This window comes from Orcinus orca, chromosome 3, assembly GCF_937001465.1.
Source record: "Orcinus orca chromosome 3, mOrcOrc1.1, whole genome shotgun sequence".
Classification (NCBI taxonomy): Eukaryota; Metazoa; Chordata; class Mammalia; order Artiodactyla; family Delphinidae; genus Orcinus; species Orcinus orca.
This window is the reverse complement of record NC_064561.1, coordinates 184390037-184403227: the sequence shown is the minus strand read 5'-3', so window position 1 is coordinate 184403227 and position 13191 is coordinate 184390037. Positions and strand designations below refer to the sequence as shown.

At 64.7% G+C, this 13191-nt stretch overlaps 1 protein-coding gene across 1 annotated transcript; it reads left to right on the top strand.

The window, feature by feature from the left end:
• The first annotated feature begins 3290 nt into the window (after window positions 1-3290).
• Window positions 3291-12614, top strand: SLC6A19 (solute carrier family 6 member 19). Its single transcript, XM_049708276.1, has 11 exons — window positions 3291-3679; window positions 4093-4230; window positions 5004-5185; window positions 5690-5800; window positions 6084-6196; window positions 8130-8258; window positions 8362-8518; window positions 9994-10198; window positions 10340-10499; window positions 12026-12188; window positions 12344-12614. The coding sequence occupies exons 1-11, from the start codon at window positions 3547-3549 to the stop codon at window positions 12545-12547; spliced, it is 1695 nt and encodes a 564-aa protein (XP_049564233.1). The 5' UTR covers window positions 3291-3546; the 3' UTR covers window positions 12548-12614.
• Window positions 12615-13191: the final 577 nt, after the last annotated feature.

Genomic DNA, 13191 nt, shown 5'->3' with positions numbered 1-13191 from the left:
CACTTCTGGGGTCGTGACCTCTAGGCCCTGGACAAACCCAGGCCTCCTCTCCGCCCCCAGGCCCTCAGGGCAGCTGCTGTGCCCGCAGTGCGGTGCCTCGGGGCTCTGGCGTCCCCTGGCCTGGGGGACCTGGAGGCCTTTCAGGGGTCCGCTCGGCCAGATGCTGACTGGGACCGCACAGACCAGCAGGGTGGACCAGGCCCAGGGAGGGCAGGACCCGCCCGCGTGGCTTGGGCCCCTCCCGCAGGCCGGCTCCGCGGCAGCCGAGCAGGGTCTCCCAGGCACTAAGTCCAGATCACGGGACTGGCAGGGACGCAGGGCAGGCCCTGGGTGAGGGCGGGCGGTGGTGTCATTTGGGGAAATGGCAGGGGGACCCACGGCCCCTCCATGGGTGTCTGGGGAAGCGGGCAGTGCCCGGGGTAGGCGGGCCCTCAGCTGAGGCACCTGCTGCCCACCCCCAACACAAGCCCAGGCACGGGACCACCCCAAGTCCCCGGGCAAATCCTCGACACGGGAAGGGCAGCAGCCTCAGTTTCCACTTCGCTTTCCTCCTGGAAGCCGACTGAGGGTCTGCGATTATCCTTCATGATTAAACAAAAGTGAGGCGCCCCTGGGAGACTCCAAAGCTGAGAGGTACCCCGCACCCGAACCTGCGCCACGTGGGCCACTGCCAGGCCCTCTTCCGGCAGCTCCCTCCTCCCTCGTCTGGCGTCTGGCTTCCTGATTTTCGGAGAGAAACTCCATGTCGTTATCCCGGGGCGGGGGTGGGGTGGGGTGGTGTTTACCTGCCCCCTGCCCCCGCGTCTCTCTCTGCGTGTGTGTCCCTCCGTGGGGGCCGTCTCCGTCTCTGGGGACCTTTGGAACGATGCCGGGCACCGGGCACTTACGTGGCTTTCCTCCCTCACTGAGACCCACAGCTCTCCTTCCTCTGTCCCTCTGCCTCCTCCACACCTGCCCCCACAGAAGGGAAGCCCGTTTAAAAAGGGAAGATGCATATTCCCTGGAGCCTGAGTTTCTTGAGAGAAAAGAAGCCAAGAACCACACATCCCTGGAAAGAACAGGGTGCAGAGTGCGTGCCTCCTGCTGGTGCTGCCAGGGCTGGGGGAACTGGGCAGGCGGACTGCACAGCATGGGCACAGGAGGGCTCCCTGGCCCAGCCACCTCTGGGGGTGCAGTGGGCATGTGCTGGTCCCACCCTCCCATCCCCTTGAAGCTGAGCCTCTGGTCCCCGAGGAACCTGTGGGAGGGAGAGGTGCCAGGACCACAGGCAGCAGGGGGGGCTTCCTGGAAGAAGTGTATCCAAGCGAGGTTTTCAAGGATGAATAGGAGTTTCCTGATGGAGGTGAAGGGGCAGGGAGACTGGGGGTGGGGGGTGAGTAAAAGTGGCCTCGTGAGGGGAGGGGACGGGATTTGGAATCATGGGGTGGTTTTCTTCTTGGTAGTTCTGCCCAAAAGATTTTCAAATCAAGCTCCCAAGAAAACGTCAGATAGACAAATCTTATTTCAACTTTACCTTCACTGACAGAGGGATCGCAGGAGTCCCTGCCCTGAGCCTACGTCTTCGGCCATGTCCCCAGACCCAGGGCAGCTCCCCTCCCCTCCCTCAGGGGATCCGTCTGCTGGGCCTTCTTTTCCTGGGGTCTTTCCTCGTGGTCACAGCCCACACCCCTTGCTTCCTGGCCCTCGGCCCCCTGGCAGCCCTGGAACCGGAAGAAGCCTGTCCCTGCAGCCCCAGGTTGGGAGAGAGTCTTGCGGCCCATGGCCCCTCAGCGTCCTGGCGTGGAGACCGAGGAAGGGCCACGGGGAGGGCGGAGGTGCCACTGGGCTCTGGGGCCTGTCCGCCCAATGTGAGGGCTCTGTGGAGGCAGACGGAGGAGGGAAAAAGAGAAAAGGCCGAGGGACTAACCCAGGAGCTAAAGGGAAAGCTGGGCTGGCAGAGGCTGTGGGCCCCCCGCCCCTCCAAGTCCCTCTCGACACACACACGCACAGATGCGTGCTCAGCACGCATGTGCACACAGACACACACTCTCAAACACACCTGCACAAGGACACACATCCCTGTGCACGCTCACACCGAGTGTCCACATACATACGGACACGCCCACATGCTCACACATACACACTCATTCACATACCCGTGGGCGCACACACACTCACACACGTGTGAATGCACACATGCGTGCACTCACTGGCACACACAGCGCCAGGCCAGTGAGGACCTCTAGCTCAGGGTGTGACACGCACGCTGACCGGGAGGCCAGTGTGGGGAGGTGGTGGCCTGGCTGGGGTCTGGGAGACAGTGGGGCAGAAGTGAAGAGTTTGAGATATCTGGGGGAGAACAGAGAATGAGCGTGCCGGAGAAAGGAGGCGGGGGCAGGGAGGACTAGGGGGAGAGGTGGGCGCAGGGAAGGCAGGGAGACGGGGGCTGCACAGACACTCCAGACGGGGTGTCACACCCAGGGTGAGGGGCAGATGCGGGGCACCCCCTCACTTGGTAGGTTCACAGCTGGACACCGGCCACTTGGGGCGGAGAGGTAGTGCCACAGAGCGAGCATCCCAGGGCAGTGCTGGCAGCCCCGGTGTCCTGGGAACCCAACCGCGCGACCCCATCGGGCTGGACCTGGATCCGCTCGTGAGTCCTGAAGCAGTCGTGTGTTTCCAATTCTTATCACCCAGTTTCGGCTTTGAGCTTCGTCCCGATTAATGTAACGACCTTTGGTGACCACGATTGTGCTAATCTCGGCTGCGTTGCGCCCGGTGTGGTGCCAGGCCGTGTGCACCTAGAATGCCCCCCCTGTTTTCCCCAGAGCCCGGTTCAGGGTGTTGGGAGCAGCTGGGGGGCCCGACCTGGATCAGGCCAGGGCGGCTGGTACAACCGTGGCTTGGGGGCTGGGGGTGGTGGTGCTGAGGACGGAGCAGTGGGAAGGGGCGTCGCTGTGGGCCGGGTAGCAGAGCCCAGTGGGCGCACACGCACCGTGAAAGCAGGTGTCACCACGTCCCCGTCCTTCATTTACGCTCGGCAGATGTTCACGGGGCTCCTGGTCGGTGCCAGGCTGGACCCTGCTGCCCGTCAGGGAGCAGGGCCGGCAGGTGCTGCGTCTGCTCCCGCACGTCCCCAGGGCAGGGTCCCTGAGCCTCAGATTCAGATGCCCTCCTGCCAGATGTCCGGGTCAGCCTCTGAACCCCTGGCCTCTCCCCTCTGCCCTTCCCTACCTTTGCGTGAGGGCGCCACGTGTGTCCACACCCGCTGAGGGGCTCACCCTGGCACGTGCCCCTCCCCGGGCTCCACCTACACGTGGACACCATCCCTCGTCCTCCGGGGGCTGTGGCGCAGACAGCGTCCTGCAGGGATGGCAGACAAGGGTGAGCCGGCCCCCGTTAGGAGGTGGCGTGAGCCCCACCCACAGCAACACCGCTGGCCGTCACCACGGGCATTGTCGACGGCGATATCCTTTGTGTTTGTGACAAACGCCTGTGAAGGTGGCCTGTGCAGTCCAGCGAGCCGCCCCCTGACTGCACACCGCCCCTCCCTCTCCAGGGGCGTTTATGATCCCTTTCCTCATCCTGCTGGTCCTGGAGGGGATCCCCCTGCTGCACCTGGAGTTCGCCATCGGGCAGCGGCTGCGGAAGGGGAGCGTGGGCGTCTGGAGCTCCATTCACCCGGCCCTCAAGGGCGTAGGTGCGTGTCTGCACTCAGACTTGGGCGCCTGCCTGGGGTCCCGTGTTGGCAGCCAGCCCCACCCCGTCCTCCTTCCTTCCTTTCACGTTTCAGGGAGAGGAAGGTCCCGGGGCTCCACGGCCCCCACCCTGAGGCCTTTGCAAACCCTTCCTTAGAATCTCCTGGGGTGTGGCTGCAGGGTCCAGGCCACCAGGGGCTAACCGGGCAGCAGAGGACGTCCCGAGTCCCCAGGCGTGCAGGACCTGGGAGGGGCAGACATGTGGGGAGAGTGGAGCGCCCCACGGCCTGCCCAGAGCAGGGACCTGGAGGGACGCTGACCACCGGGGGCTGCCCCCTGCTGTCTGGGGCCTCCGTCCACGCACACGCAGTGGGCCAGGAGGCTCCCCCAGAGGTGACCTCCCCACCCCCCTCAGGCATCGCATCCATGTTCGTGTCCTTCATGGTGGGTCTCTACTACAACACCATCATCGCCTGGGTCATGTGGTACTTCTTCAACTCCTTCCAGGACCCCCTGCCGTGGAGCCAGTGCCCGCTCAACGCCAACCAGACAGGTGAGCCCTGGCGGGGGGGGGGGGGCGCCGGCCCGCGAGCAGCCGCCCTCTGATTCTCCGAAGTTCGCGTGGTTGTAGCCCAAGTTTGGCAAAAACCGGAGCACAGAGAGGGGCGGGCCCTGCCCCCGTGGGCTCCCTGGCCGCACTGGGACCGTTCAGGGCAACTTCCCGTCTCTGGGGATGGGGGCGGGGTGAGGGTGAGGGGAGGTCTGCCAGGATTAGACCACGCCTCCCTTGACAGGGTCTCTCTGTGGTTCCGTGAGCCTGGGGGGCAATCAGGACCCTGGGACCCTGGGGCTCAGAGTGGCGAGAGTGTGTGAGGTTGAACAGAGCTGCCCGGTGTGGGCTCCGGCCTGGGACCCCCAAAGACTGGTGACCCCCGAATGGCTGAGTGCCGTGGGGTGGGGGTGGGGGGAGAAGGCAGGCAGTCGAGGCCCTGTGTGCACGCCACACGTGTGCAAGGGTGTGTGCATGTGTGTGCCTGTACCTGGGTTTGCATACAAGTCCGTTTGGTGTGTGCATATGCTAACCATGTACACAAGTAGCGCACGTGCACACGATCGCATGCAAGCGTGCCCGCGTGCGCACACACCTGCTAGTACGTCGCGTGCATATTGTCTGTTGCGTGTGTCTGTGTGGGTGTGCACACACGTGTATGCCTGGGCACAGGCGCACTGCACCCCTGGCATCAGTGCCCTGGGACCTGGGCCCGAGTTTCCTTCCTGGGGGTCCGTGCGCTCTGTGACCCACACTGACGCAGGTGCCCGTGCCAGGCTACGTGGAGGAGTGCGCCCGCAGCTCCTCCGTGGATTACTTCTGGTACCGGGAGACCCTCAACGTGTCCACCTCCATCGACGACTCGGGCTCCGTGCAGTGGTGGATCCTGCTGTGCCTGACGTGCGCCTGGAGCGTGCTCTACGTGTGCACCATCCGCGGCATCGAGACCACCGGGAAGGTGCGGGGACGGCGGGGGGGGGGGGGGCACGCCCAAGCTGCGGGCGCCCCTGGGGGCGTCGGGGGGGCCACGCCCAAGCTGCGGGCGCCCCTGGGGGCGTCGGGGGGCCACGCCCAAGCTGCGGGCACCCCTGGGGGCGTCGGGGGGGCCACGCCCAAGCTGCCGCCCCTTCAGCCCGCTCCGGGGCCCAGCCCCCGCGTGCCCTCTGTCTGGGAGGGCTGTGCCGGTCACCCAGGCCCGCTCCACAGACTCGGTGCTGGACCAGGTGGCTCTCAAGCACATGTTTAAGAAGCCGAGTGTGGGAGTGACAGTGACGTCCGTCTGATGGGCAGAGCTAAACAGTAACCATGTTCACAACAGAACATAGAAACCAGAGAGGGAGGCTGGGGCCCGGGGCGCACGGAGAAGAGCAGCGCAGGTCCCACGTGGCCAGCCCTCCTCTTCGAGGCCGGGGCCCCCACCCCCGCTCCGGCCTCCTTTGTCCCACACCTGCCACCTCCCCAGGCCGTGTACGTCACGTCCACGCTGCCCTACATCGTCCTGACCATCTTCCTGATCCGGGGCCTGACGCTGAAGGGAGCTTCCAGTGGCATTATCTTCCTCTTCACGCCCAACGTGAGTCCCCGCCGGCCACCCGCTGGCCTGGGCACCGCAGCGCCTGCCTGGTCCCAGGGTCCCTGCATGTGGGCCGGGCCTGTGCGGGTCATGGGCCGGCTTAGCTGCGGCTCTGGGTGGAGGGTCATCAGCTGTCTCCTCGGGGCCGTTTTCCCTCTGACCTCCGACCGGTGGCCTCGGCCGTCACCTTGCCTCCAGGCTCCTGTCCCCCCGGGCGCCCCTCCTGCGTCTCCCACGTCCCCGCATCAGCGGCGCACAGCCGAAGGTGTCTGTTTGGCCGCAGGTCACGGAGTTGGCCAACCCAGTCACCTGGCTCGACGCGGGGGCCCAGGTCTTCTACTCCTTCTCGCTGGCCTTTGGGGGCCTCATCTCCTTCTCCAGCTACAACTCTGTCCAGTGAGTACGAGGGACAGAGGGTCCCGTGGGCGGCAGGGTTGTCACTCCACCAGGTGTTCCGGTGCTCAGAGCCTCAGTCTCCGCATCGGACCTGCCGTGAGCGTGAAGGGAAGGGACGCGCGCTCTCCAGAGGCGCCGGTCCGAGCCTCTTGGATTGTGGTCGGCTGGGCTGTGAGCAGGCGGGCGGGACCTGCTTACCCTTTCGCCTCCCCTTTGTGCCTTGGCCCTTGCGGCAGCGAGCGCTGCTGCTACCCCCTCCGTCCCCCACCCCTCGGCATCCCGCACCGTCCACCCCAGACCGACACCCACACAGAAAGTACCAGAACCCCCAGGGCCTCCAGGGGAGCGCAGCAGTGTCCGCTCATCTCATAAGCACTTACGGAGTGCCCGCCCCCGCCTCCCACACGCCAGGACCCATGCTCCTGGGTCCCGCGTCCATGCGTCCGGCAGAGGCGCACCAGCACGGTGAGCTTCTGTCAGGTCGCAGGCAATGAGGGACTCGGAGAAAAGGAACAACCGAGCAGGGCGAGGGGCCTGGAGCCGGGGGCTGGGCCGGCTTGGCGTCAGGGTGGGCTGGGGCTACAGAGCACGCGAACAACGGCTGCGACGGCGGGTGGGCGCCGAGTGTGGTCGCCCAGGCCGGGGGCGCCGTGAGGCCCAGCGGATTGGCGGCGGGGCGTGGGGGGTAGTTGAGGGTGAAGATGCAGCTGCTTCCAGCCGCACACAGCCGCCCCCTTTAAAGCGCACAGTCCCGTGGCTTTTCGTGTGTTCACAGAGTCATGCAACGATTGCCGCTAATCCCAGAATATTTCCAACCCCCCCGAGAGAAAGCCCGTGCCCTCCCCGGCCCCGGAACACTCAGCCGCTTTCTCCCCGGGGGTCAGCCCCTCCCGACATCTCACAGATGCGGCCTCCACCAGGCTCCGCCCTCTGTGTCTGGCTCCTCCCACTGAACTTGAGGCCCTCGGGGTTGTCACGCTCCTTCCTTTCGTAGCTGAGTCGCCCTGAGGCCTGTGGACGGGCCACGCTGGGCTCCGTGTATCGTCCCTCGGCCGCTGGCATCTGGTTGTGTCCACTTTCCGGCTGCTGTGAACGTTTGCGTCCAAGCTCCGTGTGCGCCTGTTCTGGCTCCCCACAGGTGTACCCCAAGGGGCAGGGCTGGCGGGCTGCAGGGCGGCTCGAGGTCTAAGCATCTGGGGCGCCGTTCTCCACCGCGGCCCCCCCACCTCACAGCCCCCCCCAGGGCCGTGTGCGCGGCCCTGGTCTCTCCACACCCTCACGCCCACCCGTCACTCTCAAATGTTTTGGTTCCGGCCGCCTCGGTGGGTGTGCCGTGGCGTCTCACTGTGGTTTGACTTGCATTTCCCTGGGGCTCCTGATGGAAGCGCCTGGAAGGATGGTGTTGTCAGCAGCGGGGAGGGGGGAGGTCAGTGGTCATGTGCTGAGCTGAGGGAGGCTTCGGGTGTCCAGGTGGAGGGGGGTGTCCTCAGCCGTGAGGGCCTGTGGCCGGCAGAAGGGGTCCCGGCCAGGGGGTGGGGGACACCTGGCCCACGCCGCCTCTTTGAAGCCTCTGTGGCTGGCGGGCTGTAAGGTCCAGGCCGTCCTGCCCGCGTGGGGCTGACGAGTCACCTCCCGGGCCCAGAGCAGACGCTGGCCCAGCAGAGACTTGAACACAGGCATCTCCGGCTCCAGCTCTGGGGGTCCCCAGGGCCTGTGGGGGCACCGAGGGGCCACCAGGTCGCAGCAGGGCTTGGGGACCGTCACCTGGCATCGGGCGGGCTGTCCGAGAGCCCCCTCCCCCATCCATGCCCGGGGGCGGCTCCGTCCCAGGCTGGCCCGATGGCTCTGGCCGTCCCACTCGTGCCGGCGCGGGCTGGCCGGGTGGACACGGCGTCCCCGGGCCTGTGGTCACCGAAGCCGCTTTCGTCCGCAGCAACAACTGCGAGATGGATTCGGTCATCGTGTCTGTGATCAACGGCTTCACGTCCGTGTACGCGGCCACCGTGGTCTACTCCATCATCGGCTTCCGGGCCACCGAGCGCTTCGATGACTGCTTCAGCGCGTGAGTGGCCGGCTGGCGCCTGGGTGGCCGCTGCGTCCCCGCCCCTCGCCTCCGCCTCCAGGGAGCCCGCCCGGGGCTGGAGTCAGCCTCACTCTCTTTCCAGGAACATCTTGACACTCATCAATGGGTTCGACCTGCCCGAAGGCAACGTGACACAGGAGAACTTCGCCGAGATGCAGCAGTGGTGCAATGCCTCCAACCCCGCGGCCTACGCAGAGCTCAAGTTCCAGACGTGCGACATGAACACCTTCCTCTCGGAGGTAGGCACCTTGGGCCGCGAGGCAGGGCAGCGGGCACCTTGGGTGGACACCAAGCTTCCCCCGGGAGCTCAGTTCTGACAGACCCGTCCCCCTGCCACGTGCCGGCCCACCCTGCCCCTCCTGCCCCTTGGGCGCCGGGTCTAGGTCACCAGCGTCTGCTGGGCCACGAACCCCAAGTGTGAGGCCCCGAGATGCAGAGGCAGGGACCCAAGGGCCCCCATGGGCCTGACCTCTCCATGGCCTCAGGTCAAACACACAAAAACACCCCGGGGTCCATTTTTACTTTAATTTCTTCTGCAAAAAGGGCAGAGTCATTATAACTGTACTTTTTTTTTTTTTTTTGCGGTACGTGGGCTTCTAATTGCTGTGGTCTCTCCCGCTGCGGAGCACAGGCTCCGGACGCGCAGGCTCAGCGGCCATGGCTCACGGGCCCAGCCGCTCCGCGGCATGTGGGATCCTCCCGGACCGGGGCACGAACCCGCGTCCCCTGCGTCGGCAGGCGGACTCCCAACTGCGGCGCCGCCAGGGCAGCCCGTGACTGTACTTTTGAAATCGCTCGAGGGCCTGGGGCTGTCACGGTGCTGGGGACCCTCGCCTGACACACAAATGCTTTGAACACCAGCTCCAAGATTAGTGACATTTCGTTCTGTGATGCTCGTGGGCCAACACTTACTAATTTTGTTTTTGCAATTTTCTTATTTGGAGCCACCCGACATTTCGGGGCACGTGGAGCATTGTGGGGGCCTGGCACTGTTTCTCCGGCAACAGCACAATCTCGCCAGGAGTGGACACAGAGCAGAGGGTCCTCCCTGCCTGGCTCTCCCCTGGGAGCCCCGGGTGAGAGGGATGGAGTCACAGTGACCCCCTCCCCCGCCAAGAGACTGAATTTCCTTTCTTTTTAAAAAGCAACCTTATCGAGGTGTCAGTTCTCACCTGGAAGCTCTCCCGTGTCCAGCGCAGTTTGCAGGGTTTTAGTAAGTTTACGCCGTAAGTTCACGCAGTCCCGCACCCTGGACGTCCTCCGTCAGCAGAGCTCCTGCCCCCCTCCCCACGCCCCGGGCAGCGCAGACGTGCTTTTGTCTTTTCCACGGGGTCTGGGCTCTTAGACCCCCGGACACGCTCCTCCGCGGTGTGGGCACCAGGCCGCTGGTGACGACGCCCCTCAGCCTCCCACCCTTCTGCGCGGAGCTGAGTCCTTGTGTCCTGGGCCCTGGCGTAAACGCTGCTATGCTGCCTTGGGCCCCGGCTTCTGATGGGATCCCGGCCCTGCGTGGGTCCTGCGGGGGCTGCCGGTTCCCCGCTCAGTCCCTCCGAGCTCAGGTTTAAAATACGCTTAGGGCTAAAAGACGAGATCTGGTCGTTTCCCAGAATGGCTCCCGTCAGCCGTATTCGCGTGGTGCTGGCTGGCGGGCGGGGGGCCGTCTGACAACAGGGCCAGCCTGGCCCCTGGGTGACGCGCCTGCCGCACCCTGCAGGGTGTGGAGGGCACCGGGCTGGCGTTCATCGTGTTCACCGAGGCCATCACCAGGATGCCGGCGGCCCCGCTCTGGTCCGTGCTCTTCTTTATCATGCTGTTCTGTCTGGGCCTGTCGTCCATGTTCGGGAACATGGAGGGTGTGGTGGTGCCCCTGCAGGACCTCAACGTCATCCCCAAAAAGTGGCCCAAGGAGCTGCTTACAGGTAGGCCGGACCGGGGCCGGGGCTGTGCGGGCAGAGCTAGGAGGACCGGCTCCGGGGGTCTCGGCCGTGGTGCAGATGTGGGGCCTGGGTCCCCGGCGGCCCGCTCTGCCCCGGCGACAATGGCCCTGCTGTGCCCCGCAGGCCTCATCTGCTTGGGGACGTACCTCCTCGCCTTAGTTTTCACGCTGAACTCCGGCCAGTACTGGCTGTCCCTGCTGGACAGGTACGCGGGCTCCATCCCCCTGCTCACCGTTGCCTTCTTCGAGATGTTCTCCGTCGTCTACGTGTATGGCATAGACAGGTAAGAGGGAAGGCGAAGGACCATCTCTAATGGCCAGGGGACATTCCCATCACGGGACAAAGGGATGCGTTCGGGGCAGGACAAGGGGCGGCAGGCCCGCGAAGACACGGGACCAAGCCTGCGTCTCCCTTCCGGCCCGGCGTGGTGTAGGCAGGGGCCTGGCCCTGGGAGGGCGACAGGGAGAGAAGAGGGGTCCCGCATGCATGCAAACCGTACCCCCTCCAGCCTCCGGATGCTCCCAGGCCCCAGGATAAGCGCTGGCAGCAGCGGAAGGAGATAGCACAGTCTCGGGGTGGGTGAGAGAAGCCAGGGTGGGTGCACAGGCAGGCCGCTTGCTGTGGGTAGAGGGGCTTCCCCAGCACCCCACCTGTGGGGTTTACCGCCAGGGCTGCACAGCCAGGGCTGCTCCCTGGGGTCTGGGGAGGGCTTCTCAGGCAAAGAAAGGCAGACAAGTGTGGCCTGGTCAGCCATCCCTTGGCCAGCCGTTCAGGTCATCGGGGATCGGTGGGGACCCAGAAGACGGTCCCTGGGCTCTTAGTAGGAGCTGGACTCACCACAGCTCCAGAAATAATCTGCTGGAAACCCATAGAGGGAGCCACCTTGGGACCCCTTCCCTGCACCCCCAAGAGCACGCGCGTGTGTAAGGACACACGTGCAGGGGGTTCACTCGCAACACAACTTGAACCAGCCTGGTGGCGCCGTGGGGAGACTGAGGCGCACTTGGGAGACCTGCTGTGTGTAGCATCAGCAGACGTCAGGGAGGGACGTGCGGATGGAAAGGTACGGATGTCACCGCATGTGTGATGCTGACCTTGCAGCAGGTGTGAAACTGTCTGAGAGAGCACATCCCTCTGTGAACAGCCGGAAGACTGTTGAAGCCAGACACTGGCCCGGGGCAGCTGCCCTGTATCACTTGCCTCGGGGAGGACAGGCCGAGCGGAAGCGTCCGGTCACGGGGCTCCTGGGCCCCACGGGGGACGAGGCCCGGGCGCCTGCGCTTCTCCAGCAGCATCGTCTGTGTTCGCCGGGCCCTGGACGGCTCACGTTTACGCTCTGCCCACTTTGTTCTGATTTCTGCAGATGACAAACGCATCTGTGCAGAAGGGCATTGGGCACAGGACAGGGGGAGATGCTGAGGTTCCCCAAGGTCCGGGCTGCTGCCATGCCAAGGAGGCTGAGGCAGAGGCTTCGACGGCTTCCCTCCTCCATCCCCAGAAGTTCCGGCCCCTCCTTTGCATCAATGCCTGCCCGGGGCCACCTCTGACGCGAGTCCACAGTCCAGCTGGGCAGTGGCGCGGTGGGGCGGCGGGGGTTCTCAGAGGCTACAGATCGGCTTCTGCTGCGCCCACGGTGGTCTTCCTCGGGGAGGTGCACCTTTGCCCAGAAGGATGTGACGGGTCAGGGTGCGGCGTGGCAGGACTGGGACCGTCTGTCTGGGGGTGGAGAGGCTGCCTGCCCTCCGCCGTCTTGGGATGAAAGGCATCTCGGTGTGCACCGGCGACAGCCCCCTCGGTCTCTGCTTCCAGGTTCAACAGGGACATCGAGTTCATGATCGGCCACAAGCCCAGCATCTTCTGGCAGGTCACGTGGAGGGTGGTGAGCCCCCTGCTCATGCTGACCATCTTCCTGTTCTTCCTCGTGATCAGCGTCAACGAGGAGCTCGTGTACAGCGTCTGGAACCCGGCCTACGTGAGCCCTGGGCCTCCGCGGTGGGGCTGGGGGCCGGCTCCCCCGCCCTTCAGCCTGGAGGCCAGGAGGGAGTCACACGGGGGAGAGGGCATTTCGCCCCGAGGGAGGCCCCGGCTGCCTCGTCTGCTCACCCCAAGGTCGCTCTCTCTCTCCAGGAGGAATTTCCCAAATCCCAGAAAGTGAAGTACCCGAACTGGGTGTACGGCGTGGTGGTCGTCGTGGCCGGGGTGCCCTGCCTAGCCATCCCTGGCTTTGCCATCTACAAGCTCATCAGGAACCGCTTCCAGAGGGCAGGGGACCAGCAGGGGCTGGTTGGCGCGCAGTCCACGGTCTCGGTGAACGGGGACGTGAGGTCTTGATTGGCCCCGCCCACAGCACGGGGGGTGGTGCCAGAGGAGAGGGTGGGCTGCACGTGCATGCGTGTGTGAGTGTGTGTGTGTGCACGAGTGTGTGTGTGTATCGTGTGAGTGTGCCTGCGTGGGAGCGTGTGTACATGAGTGTGTGCCTATGTACACATGTGTGCACGTGTGAGTGTATACACGTACGTGCACAAGAGTGTTTGCATATGCGTGGATGCTGTGAGTGTGCACGTGTGTGAGTGTGTATGTGTACACTGCAAGTGTACAAGTATAAAAGTGTGTACACAGTGTTTGGGCCTACATAGGTATGTGTGTATGGGCGAGTGTATATACATGTGCAAGGCTATGTGTGCGTGTGTCAGTGTATGTAAGCATGTGTGCACAAAAGGAGACAGTAGGGACCCTCCTGGTGCGGGTACACACACATGTGAGTGTGTGCACATGCATGTGTGTGTGTGCTTGTACACGTACGTGTGAGCAGGTGCATGCGTGAGTCAGCACATGAATGTACTTGCACGTGTGTGTGCGCACGTGCATGCGTCTATGCACCGTGCACACGTGTATTCGTGCATACGTGCGTATGTGTGTGTGTACGCATGCACACCTGTGGCTATGTGTGTGCACACGCATGTTGCCCTGCAGCA